Source organism: Labrus mixtus, chromosome 10, assembly GCF_963584025.1.
Source record: "Labrus mixtus chromosome 10, fLabMix1.1, whole genome shotgun sequence".
Taxonomy (NCBI): domain Eukaryota; kingdom Metazoa; phylum Chordata; class Actinopteri; order Labriformes; family Labridae; genus Labrus; species Labrus mixtus.
This window is the reverse complement of record NC_083621.1, coordinates 10,887,312-10,911,511: the sequence shown is the minus strand read 5'-3', so window position 1 is coordinate 10,911,511 and position 24,200 is coordinate 10,887,312. Positions and strand designations below refer to the sequence as shown.

At 40.5% G+C, this 24,200-nt stretch overlaps 5 protein-coding genes across 6 annotated transcripts in view; all 5 read left to right on the top strand.

Moving 5' to 3' along the window:
* Nucleotides 1-24,200, top strand: part of LOC132981948 (protocadherin gamma-A11-like) — a 292,678-nt gene that overhangs the window by 3,908 nt on the left and 264,570 nt on the right. The window lies entirely within an intron of this gene.
* LOC132981947 (protocadherin gamma-A12-like) lies at nucleotides 342-3,929 on the top strand. The gene has a single exon (XM_061048091.1). The coding sequence runs from the start codon at nucleotides 529-531 to the stop codon at nucleotides 2,926-2,928; it is 2,400 nt and encodes a 799-aa protein (XP_060904074.1). The 5' UTR covers nucleotides 342-528; the 3' UTR covers nucleotides 2,929-3,929.
* LOC132982549 (protocadherin Fat 1-like) lies at nucleotides 4,746-12,628 on the top strand. The gene is made up of 3 exons (XM_061049104.1): nucleotides 4,746-7,296; nucleotides 8,394-8,400; nucleotides 9,685-12,628. The coding sequence occupies exons 1-3, from the start codon at nucleotides 4,912-4,914 to the stop codon at nucleotides 12,165-12,167; spliced, it is 4,875 nt and encodes a 1,624-aa protein (XP_060905087.1). The 5' UTR covers nucleotides 4,746-4,911; the 3' UTR covers nucleotides 12,168-12,628.
* On the top strand, nucleotides 14,287-17,150 carry LOC132981944 (protocadherin beta-15-like). Its single transcript, XM_061048087.1, has one exon. It carries the CDS (start codon nucleotides 14,400-14,402, stop codon nucleotides 16,845-16,847), a length of 2,448 nt encoding a protein of 815 aa, XP_060904070.1. The 5' UTR covers nucleotides 14,287-14,399; the 3' UTR covers nucleotides 16,848-17,150.
* LOC132981946 (protocadherin gamma-A11-like) lies at nucleotides 18,241-21,000 on the top strand. The gene has a single exon (XM_061048089.1). The coding sequence runs from the start codon at nucleotides 18,536-18,538 to the stop codon at nucleotides 20,942-20,944; it is 2,409 nt and encodes an 802-aa protein (XP_060904072.1). The 5' UTR covers nucleotides 18,241-18,535; the 3' UTR covers nucleotides 20,945-21,000.

Genomic DNA, 24,200 nt, shown 5'->3' with positions numbered 1-24,200 from the left:
GCTGAATATTGCATCTCTGTTAAGTTGGAGCTGCAAGCCAATGTTTTGATCATGACATGAAGTGTTTACATTAAAGTTGAGTAAGTTGTAAAGTGATGAGGACAAGATAACATGTTGTTATTGCATTCGATTGTCTCCCTCATCTTCAACGTTTGTATCTTGCTTTATGCGCTTTTACAATAAGAATTTGAAATATATTGTTTATTGGGCTCCTGTTCTTTAGTTAATATGTCGTTGTGGTTTTTATGGACTGAGTGCAGAAAATATCATAACATAAGAGTGTAGAGATAAAAAGCGACTCATGGTGTCGCTATTGGCTGACAGAAACTTAACACGAACAAGTCCACCCACTAACACCAAATGAATATCAGTTGTATTTTTCCAGGGGAGGGTTGGATCCGCAAACATAGGTTTATGAGCACCGAGGCATCATTTGCAGTATTGAGTCTTTGACCTGTTTTGTGGGGTATATGTGTTGAATCGCTCTAGACAGAAGTTGCGAAGTCCGAAGGCGCGTTTTGTGTCAGGATGACAGACAAAGGATTTTCACTGCTTCGTCCGATCTTCGTCTTCACATCCTTCTTCGTAGCGTTGCACCTCGTTAATGGAGACCTGAGTTATTCCATACCAGAAGAAATGAAACGCGCTTCTGTCATTGGGAACGTAGCCAAAGATCTCGGTCTTGATCTTAGGACCTTGGTTTCTCGACAGGCCCGTTTGGATTTTGAGGGAACTCGGAAAAGGTACTGTGACATCAATCTGAATACCGGAGATTTGATCACATCGGAGAGAATGGACAGAGAAAGCCTTTGTGGCACAAAACCCTCGTGTGTTGTTAAAGTAGATCTGGTGTTAGAAAATCCTCTGGAGCTTCATCGTGTTAGTATTCATGTTCAAGATGTAAACGACAACTTGCCACAATTCACCGAGAATTTGATTGAGATGGAAATACGCGAGTCGGCTGAAAAGGGAAACCGCTTTTCTATCGAGGAGGCCCATGACGCAGATATTGGTCAAAATGCTGTTCAAAGGTACAACCTCCAAAAGAATGACCATTTCATTTTATCAGTGGACAACAACAAGGTTGAACTCGTGCTGGATAATAAGCTCGATCGAGAGAAACAGAAGGAGATCAATTTGCTCCTCACAGCTTTAGATGGAGGCTCTCCTCAGAGATCAGGCACAGTAGTCATACACGTCACTGTGCTGGATGCTAATGATAACGCCCCAGTGTTCAGTCAGGCCGTTTATAAAGCAAGTCTTCCTGAAAACTCTCCTTTAGATACTATTTTGATTGAAGTAAGTGCTACAGACGCAGATGAAGGAGTTAATGGAGATGTGACATATGACTTTGGTCGCATGTCTGATATGTATGTAAATCTGTTTTCTATTCATCCAAAATCTGGAGAAATTAAAGTAACTGGTGTGATTGACTTTGAGGAAAGTAGTTCATTTGAAATGAGAGTGAAAGCTAAAGATGGTTTAGGTCTTACCTCATACGCTAAAGTTATAATAGATGTCAGTGATGTGAATGACAATGCTCCAGTGATATACCTGAAATCACTGACTAACCCCATACCTGAGAACGTGTCACCTGGTACAGAGGTGGGCATCATTAACGTGCAGGATAGAGACTCTGAGACTAACAGACAGGTCCGCTGCTCCATTCAGCAGAATGTCCCTTTTAAGTTGGTTCCTTCTATTAAAAACTATTATTCTATGGTGAGCACAGGACAACTGGACCGTGAACTAGTGTCTGATTACAACATTACAATCACTGCCACTGACGAGGGCTCTCCACCTCTGTCCTCCTCTAAAACTGTTCAGTTATCTGTTGCAGACATCAACGACAACCCACCTGTGTTTGAGGAACAGTCGTACAGCGCATATGTGAGTGAAAATAACAAACCTGGCTCCACTTTATGTTCCGTTAGTGCTCGAGACCCCGACTGGAGACAGAACGGTACAGTGGTTTATTCTCTGTTATCCGGTGAGGTGAACGGTGCCCCGGTGTCCTCCTATGTGTCAGTGAACGGAGACACGGGGGTGATCCACGCTGTGAGGTCGTTTGATTATGAACAGTTCAGGAACTTTAAAGTGCACGTGATGGCTAGAGACAACGGTTCTCCTCCGCTCAGCAGCAACGTGACCGTGAGTGTGTTCATATCGGATATGAATGATAACTCTCCTCAGATACTGTACCCCGCCCCGGAGGGCAACTCCTTCATGACCGAGCTGGTCCCCAAAGCTGCACACGGAGGATCTCTGGTGTCCAAAGTGATAGCGGTGGACGCGGACTCCGGACAGAACGCCTGGCTGTCCTATCATATAGTGAAATCCACTGATCCGGGACTTTTCACTATTGGTGTCCACAGCGGAGAGATCAGGACCCAGCGGGACATTTCTGAGTCTGACAGCATGAAACAGAACCTTATTGTGTCAGTGAAAGATAACGGACAGCCCTCTCTGTCTGCCACCTGTTCCATGTATTTACTGATTTCTGATAACTTGGCTGAGGTTCCAGAACTGAAGGACATTTCTTATGATGAGAAGAACTCCAAACTAACCTCTTATCTGATCATCGCGCTGGTGTGTGTGTCCACCTTTTTTCTGACCTTCATCATCATCATCATGGGTGTGAGGTTTTGTCGCAGGAGAAAGCCCAGACTGTTGTTTGACGGAGCAGTCGCCATCCCCAGTGCTTATCTTCCTCCTAATTACGCAGATGTTGACGGCACAGGAACTTTACGCAGCGCTTACAATTATGACGCCTACCTGACAACAGGGTCTCGAACCAGTGACTTTAAGTTTGTGTCATCTTACAATGACAACACACTGCCTGCTGACCAGACTCTGAGGAAAAGCCCGACAGACTTTGCTGATCCTTTTGAAGACCTCGATACTTCATTAGAGGTAGGACCTTTTTAGAGTAGTTTAATTGTTTTATTGTACTGAGTTTGGCTTGCTTGACCAGCTGTTTAAATCTTGTTTATGGCAGCAGAAATGTTCCTTCACTTAGTATTAAATTATTTTTTAAAGCGCTATAAACATTTAAAGTGATGTTGTTGATTTTCCTGTCGTTTCTAACTAGTTCATGAAATGTATTTAGGTTTGTGTCACTTCCACTCTGTTGTTAAAAGCAGTTTTAGACGGATCCTGTTTTCAGGTGTTCTTTCATAAAGGTACACATGAACACTTATGCCAAAAAGTAATTAACATATTTGAATAAGTGGTTGTATAAATGGATAAGTATTGACTTTCTTGAATGGAGAAATTATTTATTGCTTTGGAAACTAGAATCTACCGGTAGATAAAGACCAGTGAGTTATTTCTGCCTGCGTTGTTTTCTCAGAAATCTTAAGCAGTGATGGAGACATTAAATTCCTGTCCCTTACAAATGAAAGAGCCTTTTGAATACATGTAATAAGTATTGAATTTATATTCTCTGCAATGAGAAAAATAGTTGTGCAATGCATTGTTTGCTGTTAACAATCATTGCTAATCACCAACGACTTCAATAGTTATAACTCTTTATCACTGTTTACATTTGTTTTGATTGGTCTAGCTGGAGTGAATTCATTGACTATGGCTCAAAGGTTTTAAATTAATTTGCTCTAGCACGGTTTCTGTGTACAATTCTTTGAGACTTTAAGTATTTATTTTGTTGATACTTGAACTTCTACATTTCTGAGATATTATTCAGCTTAGTCTCCATTATATAATAGTAAATGTTAGAAGTTTTAAAAATGACAATCTGAAGAAAATTTTGCTTGTAAATGTTTATATAGAATCAGTGGCTCACTGATCCACTGAGAGATATTCCCTCTCAATTTTATAGATGGTTAATTTGTACATCTGTCATTGGCTCAGGAAAATTAAACAAATCTATAATTTAGCGAAAACACTCATGGTAATTAAATCAGAGAGTAGACTCAGTAGAAAGAGAAAAATAAATGAACTAGCATTATGGAAATTTTTCCTGTGTTATCTTTCACAATAATTGTATAACCCCTCCATTTCATTGACCCTATGGAGGGGCAAAGTTCAAAGTTTGTAACCTCTCGCCTTGACTGTAAAACTTTGTATTTGTTATTGACATCCAAGTAAAAAAGAACACGTTTGAATAGTGAAGATCTTCTTGATCATTTATGCATTATTATTTTACCTGTTATTTAATGTAGGTACAATAATATATTATATGTTTTTTTTTCTCCAGAAAGAAAAAAACGTATCACAATTTTAAGATATTTTGTTGTTCATAGTTTTACACTTATGAAGACTGTTGTATGCCTTACACTTCAAACAGAACATATTTTAGAAATGTGTTCTAACCTTTAAAAAAGCATTTGAAATGACTTAATCTCTTACCGCTGTCCATGGTGCTGAATATTGCATCTTTATTAAGCTGTAGTTGCAAGCTTATGTTTTGATCATGACATGAAGTGTTGGCATTAAAGTTGAGTAAGTTGTAAAGCGATGAGGACAAGATAACATGTTGTTATTGCATTCGATTGTCTCCCTCATCTTCAACGTTTGTATCTTGCTTTTAGCGCTTTTACAATAAGAATTTGAAATATATTGTTTATTGGGCTTCTGTTCTTTAGTTAATATGTCGTTGTGGTTTTCATGGACTGAGTGCAGAAAATATCATAACATAAGAGTGTAGAGATAAAAAGCGACTCATGGTGTCGCTATTGGCTGACAGAAACTTAACACGAACAAGTCCACCCACTAACACCAAATGAACATCAGTTATATTTTTCCAGGGGAGGGTTGAATCCGCAAACATAGGTTTATGAGCACGGATGCATCATTTGCAGTATTGAGTCTTTGACCTTTTTTTGTGGGATATATGTGTTGAATCGCTCTAAACAAGAAGTTGCGAAGTCCGAAAGCGCTTTTTGTGTCAGGATGACAGACAAAGGATTTTCACTGCTTCGTCCGATCTTGTTCTTCACATCCTTCTGTGTAACGTTGCACCTCGTTAATGGAGACCTGAGTTATTCCATACCAGAAGAAATGAAACGCGGGTCTGTCATTGGGAATGTAGCCAAAGATCTCGGTCTTGATCTGAAGACTTTTGTTTCTCGACAGGCCCGTTTGGATTTTGAGGGAACTCGGAAAAGGTACTGTGACATCAATCTGAATACCGGAGATTTGATCACATCGGAGAGAATGGACAGAGAAAGCCTTTGTGGCAAGAAACCCTCGTGTGTTGTTAAAGTAGATCTGGTGTTAGAAAATCCTCTGGAGCTTCATCGGCTAAGTATTCATGTTCAAGATGTTAACGACAACTCGCCAAAATTCAGAGAAAATTTGTTCGAAGTGGAAATATGGGAGTCAGCTGAAAAGGGAAACCGCTTTTCTATCGAGGAGGCCCATGACGCAGATATTGGTCAAAATGCTGTTCAAAGGTACAACCTCCAAAAGAATGACCATTTCATTTTATCAGTGGACAACAACAAGGTTGAACTCGTGCTGGATAATAAACTCGATCGAGAGAAACAGAAGGAGATCAATTTGCTCCTCACAGCTTTAGATGGAGGCTCTCCTCAGAGATCAGGTACAGTAGTCATACACGTCACTGTACTGGATGCTAATGATAACGCCCCAGTGTTCAGTCAGGCCGTCTATAAAGCCAGTCTGCCTGAAAACTCTCCTTTAGACACCATAGTGATTAAAGTAAGTGCTACAGACGCAGATGAAGGAGTTAATGGAGATGTGACATATGACTTTGGTCACGTGTCTGATGACGAGGTAATTGTTTTTTCTATAGATCCCAAAACTGGAGAAATTAAAGTAACTGGTGTGATTGACTTTGAGGAAAGTAGTTCATTTGAAATGAGAGTGCAAGCGAAAGATGGTTTAGGTCTTATCTCGTACGCTAAAGTTATAATAGATGTCAGTGATGTGAATGACAATGCTCCAGTGATAAACCTGAAATCACTGACTAACCCCATACCTGAGAACGTGTCACCTGGTACAGAGGTGGGCATCATTAACGTGCAGGATAGAGACTCTGAGACTAACAGACAGGTCCGCTGCTCCATTCAGCAAAATGTCCCTTTTAAGTTGGTTCCTTCTATTAAAAACTATTATTCTGTGGTGAGCACAGGACAACTGGACCGTGAACTAGTGTCTGATTACAACATTACAATCACTGCCACTGACGAGGGCTCTCCACCTCTGTCCTCCTCTAAAACTGTTCAGTTATCTGTAGCAGACATCAACGACAACCCACCTGTGTTTGAGGAACAGTCGTACAGCGCATCTGTGAGTGAAAATAACAAACCTGGCTCCACTTTATGTTCCGTTAGTGCTAGAGACCCCGACTGGAGACAGAACGGTACAGTGGTTTATTCTCTGTTATCCGGTGAGGTGAACGGTGCCCCGGTGTCCTCCTATGTGTCAGTGAACGGAGACACGGGGGTGATCCACGCTGTGAGGTCGTTTGATTATGAACAGTTCAGGAACTTTAAAGTGCACGTGATGGCCAGAGACAACGGTTCTCCTCCACTCAGCAGCAACGTGACCGTGAGTGTGTTCATATCGGATGTGAATGACAACTCTCCTCAGATACTGTACCCCGCCCCTGAGGGCAACTCCTTCATGACCGAGCTGGTCCCCAAAGCTGCACACGGAGGCTCTCTGGTGTCCAAAGTGATAGCGGTGGACGCGGACTCCGGACAGAACGCCTGGCTGTCCTATCATATAGTGAAATCCACTGATCCGGGACTTTTCACTATTGGTGTCCACAGCGGAGAGATCAGGACCCAGCGGGACATTTCTGAGTCTGACAGCATGAAACAGAACCTTATTGTGGCAGTGAAAGATAACGGACAGCCCTCTCTGTCTGCCACCTGTTCCATGTATTTACTGATTTCTGATAACTTGGCTGAGGTGCCAGAACTGAAGGACATTTCTTATGATGAGAAGAACTCCAAACTGACCTCTTATCTGATCATCGCGCTGGTGTGTGTGTCCACCTTTTTTCTGACCTTCATCATCATCATCATGGGTGTGAGGTTTTGTCGCAGGAGAAAGCCCAGACTGTTGTTTGACGGAGCAGTCGCCATCCCCAGCGCTTATCTTCCTCCTAATTACGCAGATGTTGACGGCACAGGGACTTTACGCAGCGCTTACAATTATGACGCCTACCTGACGACAGGGTCTCGAACCAGTGACTTTAAGTTTGTGTCATCTTACAATGACAACACACTGCCTGCTGACCAGACTCTGAGGAAAAGTCCTACAGACTTTGCTGATCCTTTTGAAGACCTCGATTCTTCATTAGAGGTAGGACCTTTTTTGAGTAGTTTAATGGTTTTCTATTGATTGCGTTTGGATTGCTTGGCCATCTGTTTAATTATTGATATGGCAACAGAAATGTTTCTTCACTTCTATTAAATGATTTTCTGAAGTGTAAGAAACATTTAAAGCTTTTTGTTGTTGGTGTTGTTCCTGTTGTTTCACTTACGAAATGCTTTAACGTTTTTGATAATACTCTTCTGTTGTGAATATCATTTTTAAATGGATTCTGTTGTCAGGTCTATTTTCATAAAAGTACACATTAACTCTTTGCAAATAGTAATTAAAATATTTCATTAAGTGGTTGTACAAACGTATAAGTATTGACTTTCCTGAATGCAAAAAATATGTATTCCTTTGGAAACTGGTGTATTATGGTAGATAAAGACCAGGAGACTTTCAATTCATGTCACTTAAAAATGAACAAACCCTTTAGATACATGTTATAAGTATAAAGATTGTATCCTAGGAAATTATTTATTTATGGGAAGATATCTTTTGTTTGTCAGCCTTTGAAAGGTGTCAGTTTTTTAAACTTGGAAGCTTTCTCACATTCATGGAGTCCAATAATGCTGGACAGGTATAGGAGACCACTCTAACAGGCAGTATCTTTGTCTCATTATCACATTGTTCATCCTTTCCTATTCCACCTAAAAGTAACCGTTTGTAGTGCTAAAATACTTTCCATTCCAAACTGGAACCATAGATATACTTATTTCTTTAACCACGTTGAAAAATGTGTATGTACTGAACGAGTTATATATTCCAGAATATATGCACATTTCTTGTCTTTGCTACAATTAGAATAAATATAGTCCTCTTTTAAAAATCACAAAAATCAATTTTGAATTGTGGTTATTCTCCTGACTGTTTCATCTCTTTTTATTTTGTACTCACCCACAGTTCTGTTGAAGTGTTATATTATGTTATTGGTATGTTTAGTTTAATCGATAAAGGTGTTTTGGAGTTCTTAAATAGCAGCTCAACAGTATGTGTTTGTTTTCAATCACGAGTGTCTTTGATAAAGCTAGAGTTAAATCATTCACCATAACTCAATGGTTTTAAATGAATTTCCTCAATCACAGTTTCTGTGTAAGATTCTTGGAGACTTTAATAAATTTTTTTTATATATATTTCCACTTTCAAAATTTCTGAGACATTTTTTATTTTCACCTCCATTTTATAACAGTAAATATTAGAAGTTTTTAAAATGACAATCTCATGAACATTTTGCTTGTAAATGTTGATATAGAATCGGTGGGTCACAGCCTTTCTGACTTGTGACTCATTACAAAAAAGGAGTGTTTGATTGAGCATTTTCAACACGTTTTAGATTAGGAGTTTTTAGCACTTGATCCACTGAGAAATATTCCCTCTCGATTTTATAGATGGTTAATTTGTTCATCTGTTATTGGCTCAGGAAAATAAAACAAATCTTTTTAGAAAATTCACTCATGTTGAGAAAATCAAATTGTAGACTTTGGTAGAAATAGAAAATTAAATAAACTAGCATGACAGAAGTTTTTCTTGTGTTCTCTTACACAATAATTGTATAACCCCTCCATTTTATTGAGCCTACAGAGGGGGCAAAGGTCAAGGTTTGTAACCTCTCGCCTTGACTTTAAAACTTTGTATTTGTTAGTGATATCTAAGTAAAAAAGAACACGTTTGAATAGTGAAGATCTTCTTGATCATTTATGCATTATTACTTTACCTGTCATTTAATGTAGGTATAATAATATATTATGTGTTTGTTTTTTTTCCAGAAAGAACAAAACTTTTCACAATTTTAAGTTATTTTGATTTCATATTTTTAAAGTTATGAAGACTATTATATGCCTCACCCTTCAAACGGAACATTTTTTAGATATATGTTTTAACCTTTAAATAAGCATTGGAAATGACTTCATCTCCTACCGCTGTCCATGGTGCTGAATATTGCATCTTTATTAAGCTGTAGCTGCAAGCTTATGTTTTGATCATGACATGAAGTGTTGGCATTAAAGTTGAATAAGTTGTAAAGTGATGAGGACAAGATAACATGTTGTTATTGCATTCGATTGTCTCCCTCATCTTCAACGTTTGTATCTTGCTTTATGCGCTTTAACAATAATAATTTTAAATATATTGTTTATTGGGCTTCTGTTCTTTAGTTAATATGTCGTTGTGGTTTTCATGGACTGAGTGCAGAAAATATCATAACATAAGAGTGTAGAGATAAAAAGCGACTCATGGTGTCGCTATTGGCTGACAGAAACTGAACACGAACAAGTCCACCCACTAACACCAAATGAATATCAGTTGTATTTTTCCAGGGGAGGGTTGGATCCGCAAACATAGGTTTATGAGCACCGAGGCATCATTTGCAGTATTGAGTCTTTGACCTTTTTATGGGATATGTGTTGAATCGCTCTAAACAAGAAGTTACGAAGTCCGAAAGCGCGTTTTGTGTCAGGATGACAGACAAAGGATTTTCACTGCTTCGTCCGATCTTCTTTTTCACATCCTGCTTTGTAGCGTTGCACCGTGTTAATGGAGACCTGAGTTATTCCATACCAGAAGAAATGAAACGCGGGACTGTCATTGGGAATGTAGCTAAAGATCTCGGTCTTGATCTAAGGAATTTTGTTTCTCGACAGGCCCGTTTGGATTTTGAGGGAACTCGGAAAAGGTACTGTGACATCAATCTGAATACCGGAGATTTGATCACATCGGAGAGAATGGACAGAGAAAGCCTTTGTGGCAAGAAACCCTCGTGTGTTGTTAAAGTAGATTTGGTGTTAGAAAATCCTCTGGAGCTTCATCGTGTTAATATTCATGTTCAAGATGTTAACGACAACTCCCCAAAATTCAAAAAGAATTTGATTGAGATGGAAATACACGAGTTAGCTGAAAAGGGTAACCGCTTTTCTATCGAGGAGGCCCATGACGCAGATATTGGTCAAAATGCTGTTCAAAGGTACAACCTCCAAAAGAATGACCATTTCATTTTATCAGTGGACAACAACAAGGTTGAACTTGTGTTGGATAATAAACTTGATCGAGAGAAACAGAAGGAGATCAATTTGCTCCTCACAGCTTTAGATGGAGGCTCTCCTCAGAGATCAGGTACAGTAGTCATACACGTCACTGTGCTGGATGCTAATGATAACGCCCCAGTGTTCAGTCAGGCCGTCTATAAAGTCAGTCTGCCTGAAAACTCTCCTTTAGATACCATAGTGATTAAAGTAAGTGCTACAGACGCAGATGAAGGAGTCAATGGAGATGTGACATATGACTTTGGTCACGTGTCTGATGACGAGGTAAATGTTTTTTTTATTGATCCAAAAACTGGAGAAATTAAAGTAACTGGTGTGATTGACTTTGAGGAAAGTAGTTCTTTTGAAATAAGGGTGGAAGCTAAAGATGGTTTAGGTCTTACCTCGTACGCTAAAGTTATAATAGATGTCACTGATGTGAATGACAATGCTCCAGTGATAAACCTGAAATCACTGACTAACCCCATACCTGAGAACGTGTCACCTGGTACAGAGGTGGGCATCATTAACGTGCAGGATAGAGACTCTGAGACTAACAGACAGGTCCGCTGCTCCATTCAGCAGAATGTCCCTTTTAAGTTGGTTCCTTCTATTAAAAACTATTATTCTGTGGTGAGCACAGGACAACTGGACCGTGAACTAGTGTCTGATTACAACATTACAATCACTGCCACTGACGAGGGCTCTCCACCTCTGTCCTCCTCTAAAACTGTTCAGTTATCTGTAGCGGACATCAACGACAACCCACCTGTGTTTGAGGAACAGTCGTACAGCGCATATGTGAGTGAAAATAACAAACCTGGCTCCACTTTATGTTCCGTTAGTGCTCGAGACCCCGACTGGAGACAGAACGGTACAGTGATTTATTCTCTGTTATCCGGTGAGGTGAACGGTGCCCCGGTGTCCTCCTATGTGTCTGTGAACGGAGACACGGGGGTGATCCACGCTGTGAGGTCGTTTGATTATGAACAGTTCAGGAGCTTTAAGGTGCACGTGATGGCCAGAGACAACGGTTCTCCTCCACTCAGCAGCAACGTGACCGTGAGTGTGTTCATATCGGATATGAATGACAACTCTCCTCAGATACTGTACCCCGCCCCTGAGGGCAACTCCTTCATGACCGAGCTGGTCCCCAAAGCTGCACACGGAGGCTCTCTGGTGTCCAAAGTGATAGCGGTGGACGCGGACTCCGGACAGAACGCCTGGCTGTCCTATCATATAGTGAAATCCACTGATCCGGGACTTTTCACTATTGGTGTCCACAGCGGAGAGATCAGGACCCAGCGGGACATTTCTGAGTCTGACAGCATGAAACAGAACCTTATTGTGTCAGTGAAAGATAACGGACAGCCCTCTCTGTCTGCCACCTGTTCCATGTATTTACTGATTTCTGATAACTTGGCTGAGGTTCCAGAACTGAAGGACATTTCTTATGATGAGAAGAACTCCAAACTAACCTCTTATCTCATCGTTGCGCTGGTGTGTGTGTCCACCTTTTTTCTGACCTTCATCATCATCATCATGGGTGTGAGGTTTTGTCGCAGGAGAAAGCCCAGACTGTTGTTTGACGGAGCAGTCGCCATCCCCAGCGCTTATCTTCCTCCTAACTACGCTGATGTTGACGGCACAGGGACTTTACGCAGCGCTTACAATTATGACGCCTACCTGACGACAGGGTCTCGAACCAGTGACTTTAAATTTGTGTCATCTTACAATGACAACACATTGCCTGCTGACCAGACTCTGAGGAAAAGTCCAACAGACTTTGCTGAAGTATTTGGTTGTTCAGACGAATCCCCAGAGGTAGGACCCATGCAGTAAATTATGTTTTTTGATATTTTTTTAATATTCTCTTTTTATTATTTCTTACCCTTACAGTTGATCATATACTGTCATTCCAATTTTACCATGTCCTCATCAGTACTGTTTTGGTATGTCACATTTGTTTAACATCTTGTAGAAAGATTTATCTACAAAAGTGGTAAACATCATGTTTCAATTGAAGTAAATTCTTACACTTGTAATCAGGCACCATCTGCAATGACCGTTGAATAGTTGAATTAAAAGGACATTTGTTATTGAAATTAAGTTAATTATTGATTCTATGGGCCTTTTTTGCTCAAAGTTTAAGGTGTTTAATTTTCTTAATCTAAAACAAATTCATAATTATTTTCCTTGATCTTTTTCATTTACTCTCCACTTAAAAGTGTTGATAAGTTAGCAATAAGCAGCAGCATTGTAGCACAATCCAGAAGAATGTCAACTTTTAACTAGGAATTAAGTTTTGGTGGTATATAAAGAGAATATGGGTTATAGCTTTATATATGTTATATATGCAGGGACTTTATGCAGCGCTTACAATTATGACGCCTACCTGACAACAGGGTCTCGAACCAGTGACTTTAAGTTTGTGTCATCTTACAATGACAACACACTGCCTGCTGACCAGACTCTGAGGAAAAGTCCAACAGACTTTAATGAAGTATTTGGTCCATCAGCCGAGTCTCCTGAGGTAGGCCGAACAAAACTTTGTAGAAAACAATTTCAGCTGATTTTGACTTTCTATCATGTAATCTACGTGTATTTACATTCATTAGATGCTTGCCAATATCTACACCTCATAATCATGCATTGAACCATTTCAACCAGAGCAGTCCTGTCTATGCAGTAATGTTTTTTTCATAAACCGCCAATTTCATGAAGTGAAAATCATGTCCCAAGGTGACCTTTTTTGTGTGTATAGATTTGTTTGTGTAAAAATATTGTTGATCCAAATCTTCTCGGTTGTGACGCTTGTCCTTCATTGAATCATGGCGATTCATGCCGTCCTCATCATAATTTGCAGGTAAAGAAACTCCTGTCAGTATAGGCCAAAGCTGCAGCTTGTTTTCCTCACTTATTACTGAGTGCAGCGTACAATCACATGACTCTCTTAGCATTATGTTGTATTTAAAGAGGTGTGAAACAAGTATACCCTGATCCTATTATAAACGTTTCGTATAAAGATATTCATGTCGTTTTTTACTGACACCTCAGTCCTTTCATTGGTGTATAATGCCAAGTTTGGATTACTGTGACTGCCGTCCGCTTATTGCGTTGTTCAAGTGCTTTAGGATCTGATGAGCGTTTCCTTTCATCTGCTCAAACTTTTAAGTAGCATAAATCAAAATAGAATCAGTTCTTAATAGTTCTCTTTAGAAATATAATTCAGACCAACAGTTCACATACGCAAGAAACTTAATGTCTATACAGGAACTGTAATGCATTTGAAACGACTGTTATCCGATTTGTTCATGTCTTATTGGATTACAAAATGAAGGCACTTTGATTAATATGCAAATTTATTTGCGTAATTGTTTTTCCTTTAAACATTGCCCAGGTATATTGGAGTCTAGTGTTTGTTGGTTACAAGCGAATAAGTGACAGTAAAAGATACTGGCTCTGTTCTCGACTGAATTCCTTTGAAAATAGGTAGTAACAAGTCCACTTATCGATGTCCTCACCTTAAATGCTAAAATACGTTTTGCAATTTTCACTCTGTAAAGATTAGAACAACTCCTTAATCTCTTTTAAAGTTACAACATAACTATTTTTAAATTCCCTGATTGGTCCTTGTAATCTATACGTTCTTGTGCACATCTTAAACAAGGGAATTCTTTGGGTTTACATTGAGCCGTTCAAACGCTGTCCGTGGTGCTGAATTATGTTTTCTCTTCAAGCGCACATTTCACCAATTCCTAAACTTTCCAGTGAATTATTTTCCCTTTACGTGTTAACATTACGTGTTGTTTATCAGTCTTAATGTTGAAAGCTATGGAATCATATGTGAGAGCCAGTTGTTGGTTTAGCAATGTTCCAAATGCACTCACGGCGTCGCTGCTCACTCGCGGATGCGAGGAAGATTGTTTCTCCACCCACAGCAAAGGAGGTATTGTAACCTTTTAAGCAGAGCTGTCATTGTCAAAGTGCCGCGTACATTCATTTCACTGTAAGGTTTTATTTTCATCCGAGTGAAGTACCACTTAATGTTCGGTTCATCTTTCGGGGGAAAATATGGACCTAAAAGGACTCTCTTCGTTGATGTTTCTATCCTGTCTTTTTGTCTTCGTCCGCACCAGCAATGCAGACCTAAGCTATTCTGTGCCGGAGGAGTTGAGGCCAGGATCCATTGTTGGAAATATTGCGAGGGACCTCGGCCTGGAAACGGGGAAAATGCTTACTCGCAAACCCCGTATTGATACCGAGGAAAGCGATCAGCATTTCTGCGATATTGATCTAAAAACGGGAAATTTTCTCATTAAGGAAAGGATCGACAGAGAGGAGCTGTGTGGGGAGAAGGTTTCGTGTATGCTTAAATTTGAATTAGTACTAGAAAGTCCTTTAGAGGTTCACCGCATTTCACTTCTCATTCAGGATGTAAACGACAATCCACCTGCTTTTCCAAGGGATATCATCAAGCTGGAGATAAGTGAATCGGCCATCAAAGGAGCTAGATATCGAGTAAATGAAGCACACGACGCCGACGTCGGTAAAAATACGGTTAAACAATATAGTTTGCAAAACAATGAACACTTTGTATTATCTGTTCGAGACGATACTGATGGATCCAAGAATGTCGAGTTGGTTTTGGACAAAGAGCTAGACCGTGAAAAAGAAAATGATTTAAATCTTGTTCTGATTGCTGTTGATGGTGGCAATCCACAAAGATCAGGAACTGCAAATATACACGTGAGTGTTTTGGACGCTAATGATAATGCCCCTGTGTTTGACCAGGCGGTTTACAAAGCGACTCTACCTGAAAATTCTGCCCTTGATACTGTAGTCGTAACAGTAAGTGCCACAGATGCAGACGAGGGCGTCAACGGGGAGGTGACGTATGATTTTAGCCGCATCTCAGAAAGGGCTAAAAAGATTTTCTCACTGAACAGTAAAACTGGGGAGATAAAACTCAAAGGGGCACTTGATTTCGAGAGTAGTTCTAAATATGAAATGCGAATCGATGCCAAAGATGGTTATGGGCTTTCTTCTGATTCCAAAGTAATGATTGATATCACTGATGTGAATGACAATGCTCCGGTAATATATTTGAAATCACTGACTAACCCCATACCTGAGAACTTGCAACCTGGTACAGAGGTGGGCATCATTAACGTGCAGGATAGAGACTCTGAGATTAACGGACAGGTCCGCTGCTCCATTCAGCAGAATGTCCCTTTTAAATTGGTTCCTTCTATTAAAAACTATTATTCTGTGGTGAGCACAGGACAACTGGACCGTGAACTAGTGTCTGATTACAACATTACAATCACTGCCACTGACGAGGGCTCTCCACCTCTGTCCTCCTCTAAAACTGTTCAGTTATCTGTAGCAGACATCAACGACAACCCACCTGTGTTTGAGGAACAGTCGTACAGCGCATCTGTGAGTGAAAATAACAAACCTGGCTCCACTTTATGTTCCGTTAGTGCTCGAGACCCCGACTGGAGACAGAACGGTACAGTGGTTTATTCTCTGTTATCCGGTGAGGTGAACGGTGCCCCGGTGTCCTCCTATGTGTCTGTGAACGGAGACACGGGGGTGATCCACGCTGTGAGGTCGTTTGATTATGAACAGTTCAGGAGCTTTAAAGTGCACGTGATGGCAAGAGACAACGGTTCTCCTCCGCTCAGCAGCAACGTGACCGTGAGTGTGTTCATATCGGATGTGAATGATAACTCTCCTCAGATACTGTACCCCGCCCCTGAGGGCAACTCCTTCATGACCGAGCTGGTCCCCAAAGCTGCACACGGAGGCTCTCTGGTGTCCAAAGTGATAGCAGTGGACGCGGACTCCGGACAGAACGCCTGGCTGTCCTATCATATAGTGAAATCCACTGATCCGGGACTTTTCACTATTGGTGTCCACAGCGGAGAGATCAGGACCCAGCGGGACATTTCTGAGTCTGACAGCATGAAACAGAACCTTATTGTGGCAGTGAAAGATAACGGACAGCCCTCTCTGTCTACCACCTGTTCCATGTATTTACTGATTTCTGATAACTTGGCTGAGGTGCCAGAACTGAAGGACATTTCTTATGATGAGAAGAACTCCAAACTGACCTCTTATCTGATCATCGCGCTGGCGTGTGTGTCCACCTTTTTTCTGACCTTCATCATCATCATCATGGGTGTGAGGTTTTGTCGCAGGAGAAAGCCCAGACTGTTGTTTGACGGAGCAGTCGCCATCCCCAGCGCTTATCGTCCTCCTAACTACGCTGATGTTGACGGCACAGGGACTTTACGCAGCGCTTACAATTATGACGCCTACCTGACGACAGGGTCTCGAACCAGTGACTTTAAGTTTGTGTCATCTTACAATGACAACACACTGCCTGCTGACCAGACTCTGAGGAAAAGTCTTACAGACTTTGCTGATGTTTTTGGAGACTGCGAGGAATCTCCTGAGGTAGGACCATGTGCAAATTACAGTTTGCTCTCTTTTGGCTCTGTATTCATTTTTTGATTATTCAACACAGGTTAACTATGAAACACATTAGTCATGACGTTTGAAGAACTTCTTGAGTCTTTGGTTTACATAAGGCAGAGTTTATATTTTAGTTGACTTCACACTTTCACATTTTTTTTCTAATTTCCATCAATTTAGTATGACGTTTGTCTTACAATGCTAAATATTGCTGGTAGTTGTACTTTAAGCTCATTGCTTCTCTTCAGTTGGGATGAAATCTGATTAATGCAGTTTTACTCTACTTTGTTATGGGTTATGAGTTATATCTCATTTAATCTGCTGTAACACATTGATTGCTGATGAGACTCGGAGGAAAGGTTTAAGTGATTTTTGAGATGTTTTAGGATTGTCTTGATCCTTTAGTGGTAGGCTTCTAGTGTGTTTTTTTTAGCAGGTTGTTGTAACTAATATTTTACAGAGTTTCTATACCCAAACATATTGAAATTAAAGTTGGTTACCTCAGTCGTACATTATTTCCTTTTCTGTAGTTACTGAACTAGACATGTTAGTGATTGCCCTTCCTTTCTTTTTTCTACTCTAAATTTTACCTATTAATCGCTATACAACGCCTTAATGTTTTCTTTGTTCATGTGCCTGTTTTGGCACATCAGAGTTCTTTATTTGGTTAGAGAGTATATATGGGATGATCTTCTTCCATGAGGCTTGTTGAGTGCCACAGTTATGGAACCCTAGGTAACCATTGTGATTCTTCAGTTACATTTTTAATACTTTTTTATAATCAAAGTTACTGGTTGCCTCCTTCTTACCATACTTTGGGACTTGAATGTTAATTGGTCCATCATAATGATTTACTGAACAAGTAAACGGTACAAGATTGCCCAGAGATAATTTTGCTTCTGTGGGATACAAACAGTTACATTGAAATAATCTAGGTCCACTTTTGCTTTAACAGTGTTTTGCGTGAAGTCAGTCTAATGCATTTCCCACGCACAGGATCACAAAAGACCTCAATAACTTATAAATTGCTATTTACTAATAATAATGTTGATTATTGGATCCATCTTATTTCTCAGCCCTTTATATGTTATATGATCTATAATTGTATCCGTTGTATTCCAACATTTACTTTTATGCCCTGTTTAATAGTAGTGATTTTTCATCACAAGGATTATTTTCCTATACTCAGACATACCAAGGTCATTACTTAATGACTTTATAATTGTTCCTCAAGTCACCTGAGGCTCTTTAGGCCACAACACCTACATTGCTCTTTCCATGGTGCTGAAACCCCTCCCAACCCTTACAGATTACTACTATTGTCATTGCTGTGTAAGAAAATGTATGTTTACTAAGGATGATACACACCCGCATTTACAACTCAAACTTAAATCTGACAGTTGTTTGTTAACGCTTGGAGCTGACTGCAAACTGGGTTAGTTGTTTTTGACTCTCTCACAAGAAAAAAAAGATGATTCAATTTGTTTGTAATACCTACAATTTGCTCAAAGTGTCGCTGTCTGCCAGCTTTACTTAGCGACGATACATCACGTTATCCTACACGCTTACACATTTGTAAATCACGAGAGATTGGTCGGTGTTTAACTCAGCGCATTTCATTTTTCTTTTTACGATTGGACTGCAGTTGCTCTTCGAAAAGGATCCCGCTCGGTCATACCATTTAGAAATCTTGGCCTTCGTTGATAAGGCACTGCTTTTTCAGGAAAATGGGAGACAAAGCATTTTCCGTGCTTGGCCTGGTTACCTCTTGGGGAGTATTTTTTCTTGCACTGGATACCGTATGTGGAGATGTGGCATATTCTCTACCAGAGGAGATGAAACGCGGCTCAGTTGTTGGAAATATAGCTAAAGATTTGGGACTTGACTTGGGCAAACTGACTGCTCGAAAAGCTCGCATAAATGCAGATGGAAATATCAAACGGTATTGTGACATTAATCTCAATACGGGAGATATCATTGTTGCCGACAGGATTGACAGAGAGGGGCTTTGTGGCAAAAGGGCATCTTGCATTTTAAAACAAGACCTTGTTTTAGAGAATCCGTTAGAGCTGCACCGAATTAGTGTTCACGTCCAAGATATCAATGATAATTCACCACAGTTTAAAAAGGGTACTAAAACATATGAGATCAGGGAATCGGCTGTGAAGGGAAGTCGCTACCGTTTGGATGAGGCCCACGATGCAGACATTGGCCCAAACGCTATACAGGGCTACAGTATCGAGGCAAATGAAAACTTCAGATTGAATGTTATTGCAAAACCTGGAGGGGGTAAATACAGTGAATTGGTTCTAGAGAAAGAGCTTGATAGAGAACAACAGCGGGAGCTAACAATAGTGCTTGTTGCAACAGACGGAGGAACACCTCAGAGATCAGGCACTGCAGCCATACACGTCACTGTCCTGGATGCTAATGATAACGCCCCAGTGTTCAGTCAGGCCGTTTATAAAGCCAGTCTGCCTGAAAACTCTCCCTTAGATACTGTGGTGGTCACAGTGAGTGCTACTGATGCAGATGAGGGAGTTAATGGAGAGGTGACTTATGAATTTGATCACATATCAGATGAAAGTAGCGTTTTTTCTCTTGATCAGACCACCGGTGAAGTGAAAGTAAGTGGATCAATAGACTTTGAGGTGTTGTCTACATATGAACTACAAATTACAGCCAAGGATGGGCTTGGTTTAGTATCATCCTCTACTTTAATGATTGATATTACAGATGTCAATGATAACGCCCCTCTTACGTCCATTACGTCACTGACTAATCCCATACCAGAAGATACCCCACCTGGTACAGAGGTGGGCATCATTAACGTGCAGGATAGAGACTCTGAGACTAACAGACAGGTCCGCTGCTCCATTCAGCAAAATGTCCCTTTTAAGTTGGTTCCTTCTATTAAAAACTATTATTCTGTGGTGAGCACAGGACAACTGGACCGTGAACTAGTGTCTGATTACAACATTACAATCACTGCCACTGACGAGGGCTCTCCACCTCTGTCCTCCTCTAAAACTGTTCAGTTATCTGTAGCAGACATCAACGACAACCCACCTGTATTTGAGGAACAGTCGTACAGCGCATATGTGAGTGAAAATAACAAACCTGGCTCCACTTTATGTTCCGTTAGTGCTCGAGACCCCGACTGGAGACAGAACGGTACAGTGGTTTATTCTCTGTTATCCGGTGAGGTGAACGGTGCCCCGGTGTCCTCCTATGTGTCTGTAAACGGAGACACGGGGGTGATCCACGCTGTGAGGTCGTTTGATTATGAACAGTTTAGGAACTTTAAAGTGCACGTGATGGCCAGAGACAACGGTTCTCCTCCACTCAGCAGCAACGTGACCGTGAGTGTGTTCATATCGGATGTGAATGACAACTCTCCTCAGATACTGTACCCCGCCCCTGAGGGCATCTCCTTCATGACCGAGCTGGTCCCCAAAGCTGCACACGGAGGCTCTCTGGTGTCCAAAGTGATAGCGGTGGACGCGGACTCCGGACAGAACGCCTGGCTGTCCTATCATATAGTGAAATCCACTGATCCGGGACTTTTCACTATTGGTGTCCACAGCGGAGAGATCAGGACCCAGCGGGACATTTCTGAGTCTGACAGCATGAAACAGAACCTTATTGTGTCAGTGAAAGATAACGGACAGCCCTCTCTGTCTGCCACCTGTTCCATGTATTTACTGATTTCTGATAACTTGGCTGAGGTTCCAGAACTGAAGGACATTTCTTATGATGAGAAGAGCTCCAAACTGACCTCTTATCTGATCATCGCGCTGGTGTGTGTGTCCACTTTTTTTCTGACCTTCATCATCATCATCATGGGTGTGAGGTTTTGTCGCAGGAGAAAGCCCAGACTGTTGTTTGACGGAGCAGTCGCCATCCCCAGCGCTTATCTTCCTCCTAATTACGCAGATGTTGACGGCACCGGGACTTTACGCAGCGCTTACAATTATGACGCCTACCTGACGACAGGGTCTCGAACCAGTGACTTTAAGTTTGTGTCATCTTACAATGACAACACACTGCCTGCTGACCAGACTCTGAGGAAAAGCCCGACAGACTTTGCTGATGTTTTTGGAGACTGTGATGACTCTCCTGAGGTAGGATCATGAGACAAGTTTTTGCTTGACCTCTTGCAACAGTAATCACTTCATTTCTAGATGAATTTTACACAGATTTGCTTTTAATAACTTTACTTCAGAGTTGTCAAGAACTTTGATTTTTTTTTTTAACTGACTCTAAATGTTCCTAAAAGCTTCATTTGGTTGGTGTTTTTCATTTTTTCCCCTCTATTGGACCACTGAAGTGTTCAATGTATATACAGTGTGTCTCAGAAGTAACAATTACAGTTTGGTGTCTTTTCTTGTCATTTTTCTTGACAGTCTAAGGCGATGTATTGAACTGTCTAACAGGAAGTTTACACTCTGAAAGGAATTTTAAGTATTTTCTATGTCTTTGGTATATGTGGATAAAGTTAAATTCCTTTTACTTCAAGCTCTCAGTAGTTGATGTTTTCTTTTATTCGCTCAATTGAGTATGATATTTTTTATTTGAACATTTAAAATACTGATTCTGGTTGTACTTTCAGAGTTAGATTAGTTCTTGTTGGTGTTTAGATGACAGGAAATCTGATTCCATTAGTTGTATTCTACTTAGTGGCTTGGTTTATATGGGTTAAGGATGCATATATCCTTTTGCTATGCTGCCAACAGTGTCTCATTTTAAAATCTGTCTTTGAATTTCAATTGAAAGCGAAGAATCTTTGTATCTATTCACTCAGTTACTTTGAATCGGTTTTGTATTAATTTATCAAGAATGGGGCATTTAGTCTCGATTCAGATTGTCTCATGTATTTATGATCATTTATTCTACAATTCAATTCTACAATTCACTTAGCAGACGCTTTTATCCAAAGCGACGTACATCAGAGAGTAAGTACAACACAAGCAAGGATCTAGAAAAAGGGAACAATGTCAGTAAGAGCAAACGATCAGCTTTGAGTCCGATTGGACACACAGGTGCTTACAGACATTGCACAGAGACAAAGCACAACATTGACGGCAGTTCTTGAGAGCTCTAATCAGTATAGAAACCATCTTATAAGTCATCGTTATCAAATAAAAACAATCGTGACAACCATCATCATCAACAATGATATCGAAACCATCATCATTAAGTTAGTAGGTATTCATGAAAGAGCTGGGTCTTCTGGGCAGAGGGACTCTGCAGATCGAATGGAGTTTGGAAGTTCATTCCACCACCGGGGGGCAACAGAGGAGAAGAGTCTAGTCAGAGACTTAGGACCCTGTTGTGAAGGTTGGATCAGACGCCTTTCATTGGCAGAGCGTAGTGGGCGGGAGGGAGTGTAGACCTGGATGAGAGACTTAAAGTAAGGAGGAGCTGTTTTTGTCGCTGTTTTGTAAGCGAGCAGCGGAGTTTTAAATTTGATGCCAGCAGTAACCGGGAGCCAGTGTAAGGAGATGAACAGCGGAGTGACATGTGCTCTTTTAGGAAGGTTGAAGACAAGTCGTGCTGCTGCATTTTGTATCATTTGCAGAGGTTTGATAGTGCATGTAGGAAGACCTGCCAGTAGAGAGTTGCAAAAATCGATGCGTGATATCACAAGAGCCTGTACCAGGAGCTGTGTAGCGTGTTCTGACAGGTAAGGTCTGATCTTCCTGATGTTGTACAGGGCAAATCGACATGACCGGGCAACCTTAAAAGTTAGCTGGTCATCAATCATGACACCCAGGTTCCAGGCAGGATTTGTGGGCATGAGTTTGGTTGTTCCAAGCTGGATATTGATCTGTGGTTGCATAGAGGTACTGGCTGGGATGACAAGGAGCTCAGTCTTTGAAAGATTGAGTTGAATGTGCCGTTCATTCATCCATTTAGAGATATCAGCAAGGCATAATGAGATTCTTGTAGAGACTGTAACATCGTCTGGTGGGAATGACAGGAAGAGCTGGGTATCGTCAGCATAGCAGTGGTATGAGAAGCCATGAGAGTGGATTATTGAACCAAGTGAGCTTGTGTATATGGAGAAGAGAAGGGGACCAAGCACTGACCCTTGAGGTACCCCTGTGGATAAGCTGTGCGCTTTGGACACTTCTCCCTTCCACGACACTCTAAAGGATCACCCAGAGATGTAGGACACGAACCAGCAGAGGGCAGATCCTGAGATGCCAAGTTCAGAGAGTGTGGATAGGAGGATTTGATGGTTGACTGTGTCAAAGGCAGCAGACAGGTCTAGCAGTAATAGAACTGAGGAGTGACCCGCAGCTTTATATTCTTGGAAACATGATGAGTTTTGTATCCATTTTACTTCGGCATTGTCGTCACTCTTCCGTTGTGCAGTCCTTCGTTCTCTTTACCACCAAGGTCAATGCTTATGCTCATGTTTGGTGTTTTTTTTCTCTAAATTTCAAGGTAGATCTATCATCAGTGAACATTTCCGGTTTGACTAGGTGTATCTGTTTACTCTGCAATGATTGAGCCCCTTCTTTCTTGAGTTGAGCTGATGCCTGTTTTTCGTTGTCTCTGTACTAGATGCTGAAATGTCAGATTGCTCCCTGGATGCATATTCAGTGTCAAAAATAACATCCGTCCTATTTTTTTCAAATGACAAATATGTTTGTTGTGTTTTAGATTTTAAATATTTTATCTGCAGAAAAAAAACCATTACATTTTTAATTAGAATATTGGACAATAACATGCCTTTCTTTGAGGGACAAAATATGACAGGTGTAACAAGAAGTATTTGTCTTGTCAGTGAGATATCCTTTTTGTATTTCATTGCGCCCCAATACCATAAGTATTCTTTAATTCATAGGTCTCCACAATATATTTGTTATATGACATGAATTCATCCAGGAAAACCTAATTGAGATTAAGAATCTCATAAACAAGAGTGTCCTGTCCAAGATGGACAACAGCACATTTAGCAAGTTACAGACATTAAACACTGAGCAATTACAAACAGAGATCATCAATGTCATAATGTTCAAGTCCAATGGGATGTTACTTTTTTTTTTATCTTAAAAATGAAGTATGTTTAAGTGATGGATGTATGCAGATGTTTTCCTTTTTCCATTAATAATCTTTCAATTTGGCTGCATTCTTTAAAATAAAAAAAACATTGTCTGAATCATCAGTTTACACCAGGTATTCAACAACTTCGAAAAACTATATACACTGTGCTTTTCATATTTTGGCAGAGATTTATGATTGTAATTTGAATTATACATTAATGAAGATTAATTAAAAGGTTACATCATATCTACTGCAACTGATGCAGTTTACACCAGTTGTTCAAGACCAACATGTATGTTGAAACATTTTTGTTGTATAAATAGTATCTGAGATTTA